The sequence below is a fragment of the Cydia pomonella genome, chromosome 16 (genome assembly GCF_033807575.1).
Source record: "Cydia pomonella isolate Wapato2018A chromosome 16, ilCydPomo1, whole genome shotgun sequence".
Lineage (NCBI taxonomy): Eukaryota > Metazoa > Arthropoda > Insecta > Lepidoptera > Tortricidae > Cydia > Cydia pomonella.
Window position 1 is genome coordinate 1,493,647 of NC_084718.1, and position 19,946 is coordinate 1,513,592.

At 40.1% G+C, this 19,946-nt stretch overlaps 3 protein-coding genes across 14 annotated transcripts in view; 1 reads left to right on the plus strand and 2 right to left on the minus strand.

The window, feature by feature from the left end:
- LOC133526605 (centromere protein F-like) overlaps positions 1–19,946 on the plus strand; it is a 144,751-nt gene that overhangs the window by 116,936 nt on the left and 7,869 nt on the right. The window contains exon 35 of the mRNA XM_061863296.1: positions 8,144–8,323. Within this exon, the coding sequence (XP_061719280.1) occupies positions 8,144–8,323 (180 nt within the window). The remainder of the gene's footprint in view (positions 1–8,143; positions 8,324–19,946) is intronic.
- Positions 1,168–8,059, minus strand: LOC133526204 (uncharacterized). 12 transcript variants are annotated; one of them, XR_009800705.1, is made up of 4 exons: positions 6,057–8,059; positions 4,278–4,441; positions 2,529–2,599; positions 1,168–2,090 (listed from the first exon to the last, which is right to left on the minus strand). XR_009800705.1 is itself a non-coding variant. In XM_061862719.1 (4 exons), exons 1-3 carry the CDS (start codon positions 6,860–6,862, stop codon positions 2,555–2,557), a joined length of 2,022 nt encoding a protein of 673 aa, XP_061718703.1. In that variant the 5' UTR covers positions 6,863–8,045; the 3' UTR covers positions 1,168–2,090; positions 2,546–2,554. The 12 variants fall into 12 exon arrangements, 6 of the variants coding, with proteins under 6 accessions (XP_061718703.1, XP_061718702.1, XP_061718706.1 ...); XR_009800707.1 differs by lacking the exon at positions 4,278–4,441 and having other exon boundaries at positions 6,081–6,176; positions 6,344–7,469; XR_009800706.1 differs by lacking the exon at positions 4,278–4,441 and having other exon boundaries at positions 6,057–6,176; positions 6,344–7,466.
- Positions 12,491–16,363, minus strand: LOC133526370 (uncharacterized). Its single transcript, XM_061862968.1, has 5 exons — positions 16,188–16,363; positions 15,474–15,582; positions 14,920–15,046; positions 13,773–13,893; positions 12,491–12,760 (listed from the first exon to the last, which is right to left on the minus strand). The coding sequence occupies exons 1-5, from the start codon at positions 16,232–16,234 to the stop codon at positions 12,532–12,534; spliced, it is 633 nt and encodes a 210-aa protein (XP_061718952.1). The 5' UTR covers positions 16,235–16,363; the 3' UTR covers positions 12,491–12,531.

Here is a 19,946-nt window from a genome sequence, read left to right on the forward strand (position 1 = left end):
ACGTAAAAAATATGCGCCTTACCACTTTATCTGCGGCAAAGTATGCGTAATGTGTAAATTGCGAAATCCGTTGATGGCTTTTCAGGCGTTAACGCCTGATGAAATGTTACATGCAAAGTTTCATGATTTGTTATTGCTATCATAAAAAGGTATAGCGCTTATTTTTTACATGTTCATGCGACCAGCTGATGGTCTTACCACCACGATATAACCGGCTGACAATTTTTAAATTAACAATATCATCTGAACTATCATTTGACAAAGTATCAAACGGGAGGCGATGACAATATTTTTTTTTGTTTTACGTGTTTCGGAGGCTGCCATTCCTCAACCCACCAACAGAGCGGTAGCTTGACGGTGGTCTGACGTCCTCGAGGGTTCATCATACTTAACCGTTAACCACTACACGAGTTTTCAGCCGGGAGGCGATTAGTAATGGAAATCTGTTCCTGGCTCGCGTTCTATTTATGCGAATTATGTTTTTTGCCTAAAATTGTTTAACTGTATTTTATTGCGTAATTTAGTGTAGTTATTTGTAGTTTGCGCTCTTCAAGTATGCCTTTCATATTGAGTATACATGCTTTGGATAGCATTCCCAACCAAAACCTGTAAACTACAAATGTTATCTGTTTTGTGTGACTAATAAATAAAAATAAAAAATAGAAATGCCGACTGAGTGATTGGGATAGACGGGAAGACAATATTGCTGTTACCTTTAATTTTTTTGGGTGAATCAACTTTTTCTTGTCTTTTGCAAGAATTGCCCTTAATCATTATTAGTAAATTTTTTGTAAGTTTTAAGATACTCAAAATAAAACAAGATCCTTAATATATATGCCAGATCCGGCAGAAATAAAAAAAAGAAAAAAAAAAATTTAAAAAAATTGGATGACCCGGTGGACGAACCCTTATTTTCATACAAAAGTATGGGACAGCTTTGTCCCCTGGATCACTGCTCTTAAATACGCTATAACATATCAAATCATGATTAAAAAATATTGCATTACGTAGCTTGTTTATCTGTTTTTACATGGGAGAATCAACTTTTTAGCGTCACTCGTTGCCATGGTCCAGGGGACAAAAGTTCATTGAAATACTGATTTTATGGTACTTAAATGTATCAAACTTGCGTTCAGCGTTGGAGGTGATGGAGACCGAATACCAAAGCAGAGAATTACAATATTTATATTTAATGTTAACAGAAGGCTAGTTGAGAAAAGTGATTTAATCTACACACATGTAGAAGCTTATATAGTCGCGTACAGCGCCACACTATGGATTGTTTATGAACTATTGCATACATTGATATGGCTAAGCTTAGATAGCAAGTACACAAGGTTTCGGTAGATGTCACCTTAATTAGGTACATTTCATAGGTGGTGCCACCTACCGACGATAGAGAGACTTAATCTATCTAGATTAGGTAAGTAGGTATTTAGGTATTCTAATACCTAAACTTGTTAAGATAGGTCTTAACATTTTGCCACCCCTTGAAATAGTTAATGTTTTATGCGTAACATTAGGTATTTCAAAGAATAGGCTTTGTACATATGTATTTACCTATTAGTAAGTATGGGCAGAGTTCTTTGTTATGGATTATAGTTAGGTAATAACTTACATTAAAATTAGAGCTGTGCCCATTCTTATAAATGAAACAACAATAGGACATGTTTTTTATTTTAAATAGGGAGTAGGTATTCTAATTCTATACATAGGTATTAGGTAAGTAAGGTATTTAAGGTACTTAATCATACTTATTAGGTACTTAATTATAATTGTTTGAATGTTACATTAGGTTGGTAGGTATTTACTATTTATATAACTTGACCCGAAGTAGGTAATGGACAAATGTTATTGAACGCGCGTTGGATGTCTCCTCTGGTGGTTCGGATGATGGCTACCCTGGTGACGCCATCCCGCCCCGGCTGCGTCGCGACGATCTTGCCCAGCCTCCACCGGCAGGGGGGCAGGCGTTCCTCTCGTACCAGGACGACGGTGCCGGCTGCGAGGCTTGGGCCGCGCGCGCTCCTCCATTTCGTGCGTTCCTGCAGCGTTCCGATGTAGTCACGTGACCAGCGCCGCCAGAAGTCCTGGGTGATTTGTTGCAAAAGTTGATAGTGAGTTAATCGGTTTTTTGGTACATGGTTATAGTCTTCGTCAGGAAGTGAATTTGGTGCTTTTCCAATTAAAAAGTGAGCTGGCGTGAGGACAGGATAGTCAGGATTTGAACTAGGTAAGGGACACAATGGCCTTGAATTTACAATTGATTCTACCTGATGTAGGATAGTTACAAATTGTTCATAAGTTAACAAAGATAATCCTAACACTCTTTTTAAATGGTATTTGGTAAGTTTTATACTAGATTCCCATAGGGACCCCATATGAGGTGTATAGACAGGAATGAAACTCCATTTTATGCCCTCGTCTGCGCAATGAGATACTAGTTCGCTCGAGCTGTCCTGTAGGTATTTTTGTAAATCTTTCAGCTCGTTACTAGCCCCGTGAAATGTTGTTGAATTGTCACTCACCAACTCCTTCGGTTTACCTCTCCTGGCTATGAAACGTCGCAGCGCCGCCAGGAAATTAGCCGACTCGAGCCCTGTAATTAATTCGAGATGAATTGCCTTTGTTGCAAAACAAATAAATACTGCTATATAGCACTTATAGACCTTGTAACCACGTCCTGTCCTATCTCTAATGTTATAAGGTCCTCCATAATCTATACCAGTGATAGCAAATGGGGGAGACGGGTTTACCCTCGAGGGGGGTAAGTTTCCCATTATAGGGTTAGTAGTCTTTGGATTTGCTCTAAAACACGGAACGCATTTATTTACAATTTTCGAGGCTAACATTCTACCCTTTGTTGGCCAGATGCGCTCGCGAATAGTTGAGAGTAATAACTGAGGGCCAGCGTGCAAAGTACGTATGTGTGCGTTTGCCATCAGTAGTTTGGTAAGCGTGTGTTCGTGACTTAATATTAAAGGGTGTTTTTTTTCATATGCATAATGTGAAAGAGCGATTCGTCCGCCTACGCGAATGAGTCCGTCCTTCATGAATGGGTGTAAAGATAATATTTTTGATTTGTTAAGAACCGGTTTGTTGTTTTGCAACAATTTATATTCGTGTGGGAATGATTGCATTTGTGCATGTCTAATTAATGTGTGATCCGATTTTTTTAACTCGTCTACGGACAATGGTCCTGTTAACTTTCTATTTGGATTAATTGTGCGTGTTTTATTTTTTGTGTTATATATAAATCGAAGTATGTATGCTAATACATGAATAAGTGTTTTATCGCTTGACCACCTGTGGAAAAGATATTGTATCGTATCGTTAGATTTTGTGTTAATAGCCAAGGTGAGTGTTACATCGACGTCGCTCTTGGCTTCGGGTGCATGATCCAGTGACTCAGAATCCTGGGTCGGCCATGTGTCCGAACTTTGAGTTAACCACGCCGGCCCGGACCACCATAACTGGTTGTTTTCCAGCTTGCCTGGTGCTACTCCTCGGGACAAAAGGTCGGCGGGGTTATCCTCCGAGCGGACCCAGGACCAGTCGTGCTTGTTTGTAAGTGACAATATTTTTGTGACTCTGTTACTAACAAAACAAGTTAATTTAAGGTTACTATTTTTAATCCAACATAATGTTATTTTTGAATCTGACCACAGGTTGATTCTGGAAATGTCACATTTTAACGCTCGTTTTACTTTGTCTACATGTGTCGCGAGTAGTAGACTTGAACAAAGTTCCAAATTTGGAATAGTCTGGGACGTAATTGGGGCAATTTTGGATTTTGAGTAAAGTAGGTGAACTTGAATGTTTCCTACCCTATCGCTCGACCGTATATATATAGCAGCGCCATAAGCTTTAATACTACTATCACAGAACCCATGAATTTGTATCGTTACATAATTAGGTATGACTGTACATCTCGAAATTTTCAATTGGTTTAATAAAAACAAGTCTCGATAGAATGTGTTCCATTCTTGAATCAGGTCTTGTGTTAATTCGGTATCTCAATCTAATTGAGCCTTAAATAATTTTTGGATAAATATTTTGGCTACTACAATTACTGGTCCCGTCAAGCCTAGGGGGTCGAAAATGGACGAAATTACCCCTAGTACCTTTCTTTTGGTGATTGGGTGTGAAATTTGGTTTTCTTTAATAGTATACATAAGCTTATCTGTGTCACTAGACCACGCTAAGCCTAGAACCTTATGTGTTTTATCTCCAAATTCGATTGCAGATGTGTTTTGGTGTGTGTGTGTTCCGCTCACCCGATTTATGACAGCTTCGGAGTTGGACTTCCATTTCCGCAGCGTGAAGTTGGCGCCCTGCAGGATCTCGTTCACCTGTGTTGCAGTTTCAGCTACCTGATTCTCGTCGTCGCCGCCGGCGATAAAATCGTCCATGTAGAACTGGTTCGCTATGGCCTCTGCAGCTGCTGGAAACGTGTGTTGGTTCTCGTTTGACAATTGTAACAAACATCTGGTTGCTATATGTGGTGCTGACTTTAAGCCGAAACTTAATGTGGTCAGCATATAAATTTGGAGTCGTTGGTGAGTATTTTCCCGCCAAAATATGCATTGTAGGTATTGTTGATTTGGTTTCACATAAATACATCTGTACATTTTTTGTATGTCGGCATTAATAACATATTGGTACTTTCGGAACCGTAGAAGTATATTTATGAGTTCGTCCTGTTTTATTGAGCCTTTGTACTGGATATCATTCAAAGAAACGCCGTTATCGGTGCGGCATGAGCAGTCAAAAACAATGCGAATAGGGGTAGAGGGGGAGTCGCGAAAAATCGCTTGGTGGGGTAGAAAATTACATGGGCCATCATAATTATCTCGTAATTTAATCATATGGCCAGCTTGTTCGAACTCGCGCATGAAATTCACATATTTATCTTTAAATTCGGGGTTCCGCTCGAACTTGGTTTCTAAAGTTTTGAACCTCCGATATGCTATGTGCCTAGATCGACCTAGTTTGGTAGGTGGTTGCTTTAATGGAAGTTCAATTTCAAAATTACCTTCAGAGTTGTGAGTGTGAGTTTTCAGAAATATATCCTCACATTGTTTTTCATCATAAGGTAAATTTGGTGCGGAACCCTCCTCTATTTCCCAAAACTTTTTTAATTGCGTTTCAACTGTAATTTTACATTGAATAGCAGACTCGGATTTTTTATGTACGGGACCCGTGACTAACCATCCCAGTCGCGAGCGCCTCAGAACCGGTAATCCGGGCCCGAGCGAATATTTACCGGTAAGTAGTAAATCGAAGAATATCTCCCCACCGATAAGCAAATCTATATCTTGAGCTAAGTTAAACTCGTCATCAGCTAACTTATAACGCGACGGAATGTGCCAACGTTGCACGTTTGGTATTTCGATATTGGTAGTACAAATTGTAGGCGTAATAAAACAGAACAAATTCGTTGTAAAGTTACCGTCTAAGGAATGGAATGTTACGTCACACGATTCTACGACGCTAGACACTTTTTCATTGAAACCTATGACGTTTAAGGCATTTTGTTCCTTATTTAATTTTAACCTTTTTGCCGCATTTTGGGTAATGAAATTTTCTTGGGAGCCATTGTCTAAAAATGCTTTTAGTTTATGCACATTGTTATGCTTATCCCTAACGAGCACTTGGGCTGTTGTGAGGAAAACTGATCTATTTCGCGCATTGTTTATTTGTTTTTCGATTATAGTGTTATTCGACAGGGTAGTCTCGATTTGACTAGAACTCGGTTGTTCGTCGATTAATGTTGATATTGGTAATCGCGTTGGTATGGGGTTACTACCTACATGAGTGTTGGTATTTGGTTTGTGTAGTAACGTATGATGCTTGCCCTTACATACTCGACAAGTACTGGCCCTGCAGTTTGTTAAGACATGCGTTCCGGACAAACAATTAAAGCATAATCGTAATTTATTCACGGCTCGGATTCGCGCGATAACGTTTAATGCAATAAACTTTGGACACTGATTAATATAATGTGTACTCGAACAATACGGGCACTGGTTGGATTTAAACTGTTTTGAGGTTACCTTAATAGGTTCGGACGTGGTTACCATGGCCTTCTTGGAAGTGCTGGGTGCGTCCGATGGTACTGCTGGGCTGGTCGCTTCCAGCCGGTCAGCTCGGTTCTTTAGAAAGTTTTTGAAATCCTGCAACGAAGGCAATTTTCTCAAATCAACACTATTCTCCCACTTTGATTGCAATCGGCTGTCTAACTTTTTAACTAGTAAGTGAATAATTGCGAGATCCCAATTTTCGGTAGGTACATTTAATGAACGTAAAGATCTCAAATGTTTGGAAATATTATCGCACAGACCTCTAAGACCCGAAGGAGTTGACGGTACCGGTTCCACGTCGAACAAGGCTCGCATGTGGTTGGAAACTAAACGTTTAGGATTGTTATAACGTTCACAAAGCATCTGCCATGCGAGCGTGTACCCTTCCTCGGAGAAATCGAGCGAACTAATTACCTCGAGTGCACCGTCTCGTAAACAACTGCGTAGGTATTTATATTTTACGATCGGTGCCAAGCTAGCTTGATTGACTAGAGCATCAAATGTGTCTCGAAACTGCAGCCACTGCGTTAGGTCTCCATCAAAGCTAGGGAGGCTAATTTCGGGATATTTTATCGACTCACCGAGGGTTTGCTGCTGCGGGGCTTGCGGACTATGGTCAATTGGTGGTGATTCGGTATTTACTTTCGCCAGCAGCTTGCCCTTAGCGCTAAGTCGGTAAAATGTGTCCTCGAAAGACTCACGTTCGGCCTCTTGGGCCTCGATGTCACCTTCCTCGCTGCACAGTGTCTCGATCCGGTCCTGTGTCTCAGAGAAATCATGGTATAACTTTGGTAATTGATCTAGTCTTAAGCTTACGTCTAAAATTATTTCGGCCGTCAATGCGCTTGTGTCGATATTTTCTATGAATTTCTTAAATATAGTTAATTTTCGCTTATAGACACCTCGTTTACATTTTAACTGTTTAATTTCTAACTCCCCTAGAGTTATTTTGGATTTTTCTGTGTCATTACTCATGATTAAGAAAACGATTACAATTTACAATTGGTAGGGAGATTAAACGATTACAATTAAATTTGGTAGGGAGATTAGGTAAATAGGTTAGGAATTGCCAGCTCACTTGCCTTCTCGATTGAAGCTCGTGCGCGTGGTGTTACTTGGTGATTGCCCTCGCTTGGGCACTCCTTCTGCCTTGGATGTGGTACCACCCACGTGGTCCCTTTGGTAGTTGCGGTCGTCGTTCCCTGCTGCGGGCCGCGTGCCACGCACGTGGTTCCGCTTTGGTGGCTCGGTCGGCGCCTTTCGCGTTGGCTCAGGCCGCTCGATCGAGTGGTGTGGTCGCCTCCTAGTCACCTCTTTAGCTTCTTCAGGTCGGCGGAGCCCCACGCGGTCGCTGCCTACGTGGTAACGTTGCTCTCCTGGCCTAAATCAGGAAACGCGGCGATTCCTCGACGTACCGGCTTGCAAATTATACTAAATTTACTAGCGATTCGCTTGTGAATACTGAGATTAACCGCGATTTAAACTAGGGGTCACCATATGTTCAGCGTTGGAGGTGATGGAGACCGAATACCAAAGCAGAGAATTACAATATTTATATTTAATGTTAACAGAAGGCTAGTTGAGAAAAGTGATTTAATCTACACACATGTAGAAGCTTATATAGTCGCGTACAGCGCCACACTATGGATTGTTTATGAACTATTGCATACATTGATATGGCTAAGCTTAGATAGCAAGTACACAAGGTTTCGGTAGATGTCACCTTAATTAGGTACATTTCATAGGTGGTGCCACCTACCGACGATAGAGAGACTTAATCTATCTAGATTAGGTAAGTAGGTATTTAGGTATTCTAATACCTAAACTTGTTAAGATAGGTCTTAACAACTACGCATGTTTATAGAACGGCATACAACGTCTCTTCAAACAAACTGTGCCACTGTTGTCCCTTGGACAACGGGACAGGGTAACAAAACAAAAAAAGTTGATTCACCCACATAATAACAAAAAAAAAATTAATCACCTTTAGTCAAAATAGGTCAAATTTTGCAGACAAAAAAAGGTGATTCAGCCAATTAATAGTTAGTATTTTGTTTCAGACGGAGATCGAATCCCACAAAACGGAGTTAGCCCGCGAAATAACCAATCTTAGAGTGTTAGTGACGAGTCCAGAATTATCTGCCCTGCGCGATGCGAGGCAGGAAATGTCGTCGCGGGTGGACGCACTGCAGGCAGAGCTGCGGGCCACCAACAAGGGCACCGAGGAGAAGGACCAGGCGGTGAGTACAACTGTCGTCGCGGGTGGACGCACTGCAGGCAGAGCTGCGGGCCACCAACAAGGGCACCGAGGAGAAGGACCAGGCGGTGAGTACAACTGTCGTCGCGGGTGGACGCACTGCAGGCAGAGCTGCGGGCCACCAACAAGGGCACCGAGGAGAAGGACCAGGCGGTGAGTACAACTGTCGTCGCGGGTGGACGCCTGCAGGCAGAGCTGCGGGCCACCAACAAGGGCACCGAGGAGAAGGACCAGGCGGTGAGTACAACTGTCGTCGCGGGTGGACGCACTGCAGGCAGAGCTGCGGGCCACCAACAAGGGCACCGAGGAGAAGGACCAGGCGGTGAGTACAACTGTCGTCGCGGGTGGACGCACTGCAGGCAGAGCTGCGGGCCACCAACAAGGGCACCGAGGAGAAGGACCAGGCGGTGAGTACAACTGTCGTCGCGGGTGGACGCCTGCAGGCAGAGCTGCGGGCCACCAACAAGGGCACCGAGGAGAAGGACCAGGCGGTGAGTACAACTGTCGTCGCGGGTGGACGCCTGCAGGCAGAGCTGCGGGCCACCAACAAGGGCACCGAGGAGAAGGACCAGGCGGTGAGTACAACTGTCGTCGCGGGTGGACGCCTGCAGGCAGAGCTGCGGGCCACCAACAAGGGCACCGAGGAGAAGGACCAGGCGGTGAGTACAACTGTCGTCGCGGGTGGACGCCTGCAGGCAGAGCTGCGGGCCACCAACAAGGGCACCGAGGAGAAGGACCAGGCGGTGAGTACAAGTACATTGCATCTACTACTACCAAATATCGTTAGATGACAACCAAAACTCACTAATTACTTTACTACCAAAAGTTGAAAGCAATATTGAACCATGCTAGTATCAACACAAGGTCGTTTTATTTGCAGTTACCGAGTTTTGGTTGTCTCCTGACGATATCATAAATGTATTTTGGATAGCTGGACTGGATGATGCTGTACGTACACTACGTACTCATTATTATATGCGGTAACTAGATTATCAAGTGTTATTAAAACATGTTAGGCAGGTGCAGCGCCACTAAACGTACCCGTACGTACCCGAATGTATTGGATGGATCAAGTATTTCTTACTGTTATGTCTGTCCCGTTAGCCAGGGGACAACAGTAGCACAGTTTGTTAGAAAACATGTTGCAACCGGTCATTCGCGGATGGTCTAGAACGTAAAATGACTACTGTAATATTTTGTCTATATCGCTATTAGTCTACATCGCAAACGGTCTAGAACGCAAAATGACCACAACATTTTATATAGGTAGGTTAGGTTTGTTAGGTATCTTCAAATGGCCGAAGGCCAAACAGTACAGAATAGGGACCGTGCGCGTTGGAGGGTCTGCCATCTTGTGGTCTGAATCTGAACCATAAACATGCACATTTACACGTCAAGTGTTTTCTTGTGCATAGTAGGTTCTGCCATCTTTTGGGCTACATCGGAACAATAAACATCACATTTACGCTTCGCGCCAAAAATCTGACAGCTCCTGTGCTGCCTCCTACAGTTCATGCACGCTCCCTATAGGAGCCCCGCGGAAGCGGGGCTCGTCGACATCGCTATAAAGTTAAGATAAAACGGAAAAAATTATGTGGGCATTTTGCGTTCTAGTCCGTTAGAGCGGTAGACTATAACCGATGTAGGTAAAATATTACACTAGTCATTTTGCGTTCTAGACGGTCCGCGAATAACCCCTTTTGACCACCAAAGATGCGCGCCTCTTCAGCTTGATACCTCAACCATCGTCCATTACGACAAGGTTCAAGATGACGCGCCCGCGGGATAGGCTTGGCATTCAAAGGGTTAAATGCCATAAAACCAGGATTTTAAAAGTAGTCCAGGAGACAAGAAAAATTTAACTGACCCAATTGTCAGGACCATTTTTTATCCCAGAAAACTGAAGACGTAGCCGTGAGTTGGATGGTACGCTTGGGGATACGAGTTGCGTGCTGGTGTCTACAGCAAACCGTTACATAACTACACACTGGAATGTTTAAACCTTTTGTTGTGTAGGGTAGACGACTACTTTTTACGTATTACAATGTTATTAGGTATGTCGTGTATATATTAACAACTTTTTACGTTTTAATCGCTAGACAACGAATGTTGATTGTCATTTGGGCAGCGACTTCGCGTCCGTAGGACTTAAGGAGGTTAATAGAAGTTTAATTCTGAATTTCGCCCCCCCCCCCCCCCCCCCAGTAACTGCTGAGAGACCCTAATAATTTAAATTGTTTTTATTTTTAGGTTATTTTATTATTTTACGTAGGTATTGTACGGTCCAGGAAATTGATTGGTTAGCAGTTTGCGGTTCAAGTAAATTCGTTTTACATAATTATGCTAAGAGTTGTCCAATGTAAAGTGAACCGTAAACTGCTAAAGAATCAATTTCCTCGACCGTATGTAGATCTGTCGGAAAAGTAAGGATCGTAGTAGATCGGACAAAAATGAATGATTGGTTTGTCGTTCCAAAAATGAAACAATTGAAATAAATGTTGATTGCCGGGGTTGGTTCCTGTTGCTTTAGGTTTAGTTACTAATTATTGATTATAATTTAAATAAACGTTTTCTTTATTTAATTTTCTTTCTTTGCTTTAAATACGTAGTTACGATCTCTAACAACATTAGACTACTCAAGAAACTAGTTATGTCAGAGACATAAATTGACACTATCTCATTAAAAATGTTATGTTCACTTTCTTATTTCTTATGAATTTTACCAAAGAGAATTTGAAATAGAGGTGTATTGTAAAAAAAAATAATTATAGCTAGTAAATTTACTGTTAACCCTTTTCCAGGCCGCACCAATCTACAAGGTTTTTAAAAAAAATCGAAATATATTCCAGATAATCCAGCTTTGATGATTCATTTGAAGACAAGTAACATTTCTTGAAAATGTAATCTAATTTGAACCTTAAATCGGAATGCTAAAGTTGAAATTTCTAATGGCGTGTATGTGGTCGATAAATCGTACTATGCCTTGAAAAGGGCTATCTTTCGACATATAGTTCAAAATTTTAAATCGCTCTTTGACTTTGATCCTTATTCTTTCACTGATATGTGTTAAATTTGTTAAATATCAAAAGGTGGCGCTTTCTTACCGGGCATCGGCTAAAGTTTGTGGCGCCATCGCTCGAAACGATGGCTTAACTTATATAACTTTGACCTTTGATATATTATATGGCGCCACTTTTTGATATCTAACAAATTTAACACATGTTAGTGAAAAAATTAGGATCAAAGTCAAATGGCGTTCTAAAAGTTTTAACCATGTGTCGACAGATGGCAGTAAATTTACTGTGGCTACAAAATTTTCTTTGACAATACACCTCTATTTCAAATTCTCTTTGATTTTACTATAGGGACCGTGCGCGTTGGAGGGTCTGCCATCTTGTGGCCTGAATCGGAACCATAAACATGTAAAATGTACATGTTTATGGTAAACGTAAATACACGTCCCGTGTTTTCTTGTGCATAGTAGGTTCTGCCATCTTGTGGGCTACATCGGAACAATAAACATCACATTTACGCCTCGCGCCAAAAATCTGACGGCTCCTGTGCTGCCTCCTACAGTTCATGCACGCTCCCTATGGTGAAGAGCATAATCCTATCATAAAGGCCGGTAATCCATTTGCAACAACCCCTATGGTGTTGCAGGGATTCGTGGGCGATAGTAATTGCCTTCTATATCATAAAACAATAGAATAATTACTTCTCAATAGAATAATTACTTCTCAATAGAATAATTACTTCTCAATAGAATAATTACTTCTCAATAGAATAATTACTTCTCAATAGAATAATTACTTCTCAATAGAATAATTACTTCTCAATAGAATAATTACTTCTCAATAGAATAATTACTTCTCAATAGAATAATTATTATCTTTGCTTCGCATTACGCTAATGCAGGAACACGGATAACAGGAATCGAAAGGAGTAATTATATTTGATTGATTAGGGGCTTCACTAAATTCCAAGTGCCATAAGTGCCTAGTGCTCAGGTCTCTAAATACGGGCTTGGCTACAATACCTACACCTATTTAGCTATGTATTATTATTCCTATTTTAGTTTAACCTCACAATCGATAGACTAATCTTGAAATGATCTAATGTTGTTGGTCAAATTCTAAAAGAAACAAAAATCTTTTCAAGCATTTATTTCGTCTCAATAGTAGCTATTTCAAGCTAAACATCGCTCTCATCATAATCCGTGACCTTGGTCTCGACGGAACCGTCCTTCTCATCCGTCAACGGCTCCACGGACCACACGGCGACCGCGTACAACACGTAGAGGCTGCAGTAGAGCGCGTAGAGAGCCGCGGTGAGCGCAGCGAGGGCCGCGGGGCAGAGGCGGTTGGTGGCGTTTGAGTGCCACTGTTGCTCCGTGCACGAGCGGAGGTACTCGCATAGGTGTCTGGAATATAGGTACATTCAGTAGGTTAACTAATATATAGGTAAAAACTTAAGTAGTCACCTGTTGTGTGTAGTTGTGACGTGTTCGAATAGACATTTGTTTTGTTTGTGTGTGTCTTTTAAACATGTATTGTTTATTCGAACACGTCACAACTACATACAACAGGTGACTTACTTAAGTTTTTTACCTATAGTAAGATTAATAAAAGATAGCTAAGGAGACGTAATATTCTGACACAAAGGTGCACAGAAAGCAGAAAACATTAAACTTAAACCGTATGGTGCTCAGGTGAGACGAGACTTTTTTAAGTATTTAGGTATAAACGTCTCCTATGCACAAACTTGCTTGTTTGCCACCTACGTCGTATAAAAAAAACTTGTAATTATAGGCTTTTCTGAAAACTGATACTGATTGAAGTAAGATTAGGCAAAGGAATACCATTTCGAAGTCATTCGCAATGAGTTCTTCGCGCAAAAAATATTACTCCTTCACACCCTCCCCTTTTGACTTGAAAAGAGCCCTTGAGGCCTACTTGCAGAATATATTTTTGACAGTTGCTTTTCCCATTACCGTACGTTGCTTGCTACCAAAAAAGCTACAACGGTAGCAATTAAAAGTTAGGTTTGCATCAGTAAAGTAACAAATAAACCTGAGGCCAGACAACACGCGCTCGAGGCAGCTGACGACGCAATGCACCGCGTGTGTCAGTACCAGCATTGTCACCCACACAGTCAGCAGGGACGGAGGTCAGCAGGTGCCCAGAGCCGCTGCAATCCTAATCGAAGCTGTGTGTGTGTGTGTGTGTGTGCTAGTAAAGTATTACGTAGATACCTGAGGCGAGGCAACACGTCCTCGAGGCAGCTGACGAAACAATACAGCGCGTGTGTCAGCACCAGCACTATTACCCACACTGTCAGCAGGGACGGAGGTCAGCAGAAGGTACCCAGAGCCGCTGCAAACCTAATCGAAGCTGTGTGTGTGTGTGTGTGCTAGTAAAGTATTACGTAGATACCTGAGGCGAGGCAACACGCGCTCGAGGCAACTGACGAGGCAATGCAGCGCGTGTGTCAGCACCAGCACTATCACCCACACCGTCAGCAAGTACGGCGGCCAGCGGAAGGTGCCCAAGGCCGCTGCAAAATAAACATTGTATTAATATTGCGTAATTGCGTATGTAACTGCTGTACTACACTACTTAAACGAAACAAGAAATAAACGAGAGATGGTATCTTGCCCTGCTTGCGATTGTGATTAGACTACCTAGTTGTGCGTGGCGTATTATTCATAGGTAACATATAATATTTTTTTGCAAATACAATACAATGCAATACAACATATGTACAGTCAACCAATTTGAATCCTAGGCCACTATAGAACCATGTCGCTTTAACTACTCTATACATGACATGCTTCTTCTTCCTCGCGTTGTCCCGGCATTTTGCCACGGCTCATGGGAGCCTGGGGTCCGCTTGACAACTAATCCCAAGATTTGGCGTAGGCACTAGTTTTTACGAAAGCGACTGCCATCTGACCTTCCAACCCAGAGGGTAAACTAGGCCTTGTTAGGAATAGTCCGGTTTCCTCACGATGTTTTCCTTCACCGAAAAGCGACTGGTAAATATCAAATGATATTTCGTACATAAGTTCCGAAAAACCCATTGGTACGAGCCGGGGTTTGAACCCGCGACCTCCGGATTGCAAGTCGCACGCTCTTACCTCTATACATGACATGCATCACTCAATAAGCACTGTCGTAGAAGTCATTATGACATGGTTCTATAGTGGCCTAGGAATCAAATTGGTTGACCGTACCACAACAAAATATATAATACAGTAAAATTATACAGAAAAAGAACTGCTATCTGATTGGTTACGCGTAATAGTACGTTTGAATTTGCTAGGACACAGCTATCCAGGAGCTGTGACAACCTCTCTTGTCTATATCGCAAGCAAGCAAGAAAAACTACACTTTTCTACTGGACGTGACCATTTGCCGGGGCCGGAAATTTTTCAAGCATTGCGGCAAAGCCACAGAGAATGAATCAAGCGAGGCTAGTTCAGCTGACTCGAAGACCAGTTTATCCAAACTCTTTTAGCACTTAGCAAGGCAGATAGCTACTGAAGTGAGATCAGGAAGATGTATTATTTGAATAGTATACCTGCCACGAGCGCGCCGCTGTGGCCTTGAGGGTCGAGCAGTCTATCGCGAGAAACGCGGCGCGTGACGTCCAACGCGTGCCCGGACTTGCGTCCGTGGCGAGGCGAGTTCCGCAGGGAGCGCGCGGACTGCAAATACAAACATAAAAATGTTATTAAAAGGAAAGTAAAAAAGAAAAATGTACAAAGCAAATACAGGACTATGCACCACCTGATACACAAAAAAGAAAGTGCACAATTGGTCCCGATAATGACTAAGGACCTGTTACCAACCAAGATTGACGGACTGATTGGCGTCACTCAGGAAAAAACTATGAGACTATTTTATAGAATCAATTAAAATCATAATATTGTTTTTAATTTAACTTTCTAATGTAATTTAGCGAATGTTTTAACGGAGACAAATCGTCTGATTTGTTGTAATTTTGTTACGATGTCTTATTGTTAAATGTTGGGATATTTTTTTTCCAAAAAGAGCTATTTAAAATTTGCCAAAAGGTCTTCAAAGTCTTTACTAAGATAATTTACATAAAAAGTAGAACAGAGAACAGGTTACCGTAGAAGAGAGCTTGGCGAACGAGAGCGGGATGGGTTGCTCCTTCTCATCGGCCGGCTCTTTGGCGTTCAGCTCCGTCTTGGTGAAAGAGGGGTGGTCCCCGCACATACTGTGTAACAGAGACTTCATATTCAGCTATATATTTATATGTTCTTGATAGCAATGCAGAATATTCAAAGTGAAATGAAAGCCAAATATAGCGATAACCCTACAGCGGAAAATTACGCATAGCTCAAACCTTATTGTATTCTGTAGCTGAAACATAAATCAGATACTTATACTTATCTGTAAATATTCAACTACCACTTGAGCAACATACAATATGTTTCCAATATTCTATATATTAAATTAATAAAGAAAATTTAGGGTCAGGTCCAAAGCCACATGAATAAATATTCAACTTACTGGATATATTGTCACTCCACGGATATTTTAAGTGTATTGTGCATAACAATGAAATGGAGTTAGTCACGCGCAATTTCAAAATATTGTTTCTTATTCCAATAAGAATTCCACTTCAACAACATTTGATAACACGTGTTCCTAAGTTCAAGGTCTTATCTTTAAGGTCTTAAGTTTAGGTTGTGCGTCGCTTTCAATATCTATATAACAAGACCATTTTATATACTTCGAAGTTGTCTTCAATATTGCAACCATCGGAAGAATTTCCGCGAGATAGTGAACGTTCCGTATTATTTCTTGTGTGATACTTACACCATATCGGGGAGCTTGGGTGACTCGGTTTTTGGATCCATCTCCATTCCTGCTATTCCTTCATCATTACAGTTTTAGCACTTTTTCGAATAAAATATAAATATAAATAAATAAAAACGTATAAAACAGTCACATCGGTGATCGTGACATATAAATAAACGTTTGTCAAAACGATTCTCTATTTAATTTTTCAAACGTAATTTCAAATTTCACACGTTCTCGCAAATAGGTTGATTAAGGGCCAGTTGCACCATGCCCATTTGATGTACTGATCATGTGTAAATATGGCGCTAGCGAATGCTAACTGCATATTTGGGTTGCACCACGCTATGTGTCCGTTAAAAAGTTACGCTGCCCTTAACCGGTGGTAGAGCACTGGTTAACAGCAAAGTCGTTCGATAAATATGGCGGCGCTTTTTGGAAATCGTCCGTATTTCACGAATTTATGTTTGATTATTAAATAATTTGAGTAAAAAGTAATGTAAATTATTAAAAATATATTTATAACAATAAAAAGGTGGAAATATCTAAACGCAAAAACGTGTGATAGTTGTCATAATGGTTTTAAATGTCATTTTAGTTGCGAGACTACTTGTGTTTCATAAAATACATTAATTTGTTCCGGATATTCAAAGAAAAGGTGTGTTTTAAATTGAAATCGAGTGCAGAATGAGTTTAAGTTGAGGATAACACCAGATTGATGCTATCACAGGTTAACAAATACGTCCCATAAAGTGAAACTCGACGGCATGTAATGAACACTATTTATCGACACACTGGTCATTAAAATCAATTTAAAACGCTCTCTGTTTATTGGAATCAAGATAAGAATGTTATATCCCTTGGAAATACTGGTGGCCTAACCATGATATTCGAAAACAGCGAGATGACAACTAGAAACATATACAAAGTCGGCCTCTGAAAATCGTAACCCACAACAGAAGTGAACTATATTCATAACTATAAACGCACATAAAACAAGATGCTAAATATGAAATCAAGTAATATAGTGTGAAGAAAATGTATTGGACAATTCCAGACCAGTCGGCATAATAGGTTATATATAAGTGAGCAAAATGTGTAATGTAAAACTGATTATAATACTTCAATTCATACATACTTGCTTGTGTTTTATTTGCTTTTACAAAATATCTTATTCATTAACCCTAGAAACAACAACTTTGCAAGTAATGAACTAAAAATAGTTTTACTTATGGTGCTATTTATATTTAAATTCATAACAGAAATTTTGAAAAACTTGTTATAATAAACCCAGTGATTATTAACTACTACAAGTGCAATTTGAATTTGAAAATTTGTGTTTCTTCTACATGAAAAATACCTACAGCTGTACAGTCTTTTGCATGCTAAGATTTTCCAGTCAGTTACATAGTCATGATTATATTATTTTATTTATTAGAATACTAAGTTACAATTAGATTTAACAATTCACAGGCTCCATAAATCTATATTTATTTTGTGTGTGGGCTTACCTGGGTATCTCTTATCTTCAATTATGACATTATACATATTATAGAGTCCCATACCCGTTATCGACATGGCATGGCAGGGCGTCCTTCAGAGGCATCCGTACACATTGAGGTCTGCTTGTGAATGTCAAGGTATCCCTCTGGCATTTACAGGTTTACCACAGTGTCTTAGACACGCCAAGGTGTTCTTAGCATTTGTTTGTCTGAGGGATGCCTCGGCATGCCCTAGCATACTTACCTTGATACTAAGCCAAAGGATCTCTTACTGTGTCTAGGCAATAGTGGCCTCTGAGCCTAATAAAGTAATTCTTCTGGAAATATCGAATATACATGAGAACAACTGAGTAGTTTAATAGGTATAACCTGCGGTGGCAGCATGGTTCCATTTTTATCACTTGTCACTATGCCCGTCACTTTCGCGATTACATACTTGTTAGAATGTGACAGGCGGCATGGTGACAAATGATAAAGAGCTGACCATCTTAGTTGTTTCCTGTCCTACTGGACAACATTTATAAATATAACAGCCAATACCTAGGTTAGATAAAATAATATGGCTTGCCTTCTGTCACCTGAATTTTACTTGTGTTCAACCAGTCATACAGTGAAGTTGCATATAAATAAATTACAATGTAAAAATTGTATATAACCCTAGCCATGTATTGGAAATAGCATACCAGTAAATTGGTAAAAAATATAATCCATAGGTCTTAAATAGCAATAGAGCATCAGGACATACTTAAGAGAATGTGTGAACCCATTATTTTTAAATCTAACTACACAATACCCTACCTACATATTAACCTACCCAGTCCCTATAAATCATCATTCAAAACAAAACCGAACATACCTAAATAGCTCTAAATTCAGTCATAAGAAACGGCCCTCAGTTTGATTTTATTTGTTTTCCCCATACCAGTTTTTCAACAGCCCATGCATGTTTCATAAATGATTTATATCATGATCACCCCAATAAAGAATAGTTGGAATAAACAAGTTATGTCTAAGTTACCAGTATGACAGAAAATACCACTTAAATATAATTGTGAAATAATATATTATATGTCAATGAGTTGTTGATTTCTCTCCGGATAACCTTTTACCTCCATTAGTCACTACCTAAAAAGGATTTAGTGAGGTAAAAAATAAAGTAAGATAAGGTAACTAAAAATATATTTTATTGTCAAAAATGAAATACAGATAATATTTATAATACTTTACTTATTTCGCAACAAGTTTTTCCAGTTAATCTAGTGTATGATTCTTGGATTTCTTGAATCGATTCACTTGTGTGTAACTTTAATCTTGTATTTCATATCAAATGGTGTATATCAAACCTGAAAAGAAAGTAACATGAAATTATTATGCATAAAAATATATTGTGATCCGTTTCAACCAATGGCAAAACCATTGAAAAATGCTTAGGTCAAGCAGGTTTAAATTAAAGTACAAAAGTAACTTGAATATCTGCTACAACCAGAACTAACAGTTATGTATTATTGTGTCAACAATATATATATGTAATTGAAAATGTTACCCCAACTGTCGGTATTGGGGTTATAGTCGTAGGTAGCGTAGGTAATTCCTTGTGCTTAGGGCTCTGAAAGTAGTTAGGGATACGTATTAAACTAATAAGATAACTTACCGGGCAATGCAGCTCCTTCTTTGATTCGGTTTTGCAGCTTGGAAAACACTTGGACACTGAACAATCGTAGTCAGCAGTTTCACTTTAATGTGCCATTAAGATACATTGTTTTTAATATAATCATAAATATATTCAAGATTGGCATGGCATAAATTGTGTAATATTTAGATTTAAAACCTGAAAAGAAATAGAAACTAGTTCGCGCCTTCAAAAGTATTCTCGTTGTTGAAAAATTTGACAACTTTGACATTTATTACTGGGTTGCTATATGAAAAAATAATTCTACCATAAAAATTTTGGTAGGAACGCGTTCATAGTATGGCCACACGATTAGCGACGACATTCTGTTATTTTATAGTTGGTGCAACGCATTTTATTTAGCAATCGTTAAGACCCCCACGTAAGCGTTAAAATTTAGCGAACTGTGCTTACGTTAGCAGGTGGTTTGGTGCAACTGGCCCTTAGTGTCATTATCTAATGGACGACAGCCACATGGATTTCGAACTTGATTAAAATTAGGTTCTTTTAATTATTTTGTGTAGTCCTGTCTTTTAATAATTTTGTGTAGTAGTGTCCTGTAGCAGCACAATTTTGAACATTGTTTCATACTAAAATAAATCCATA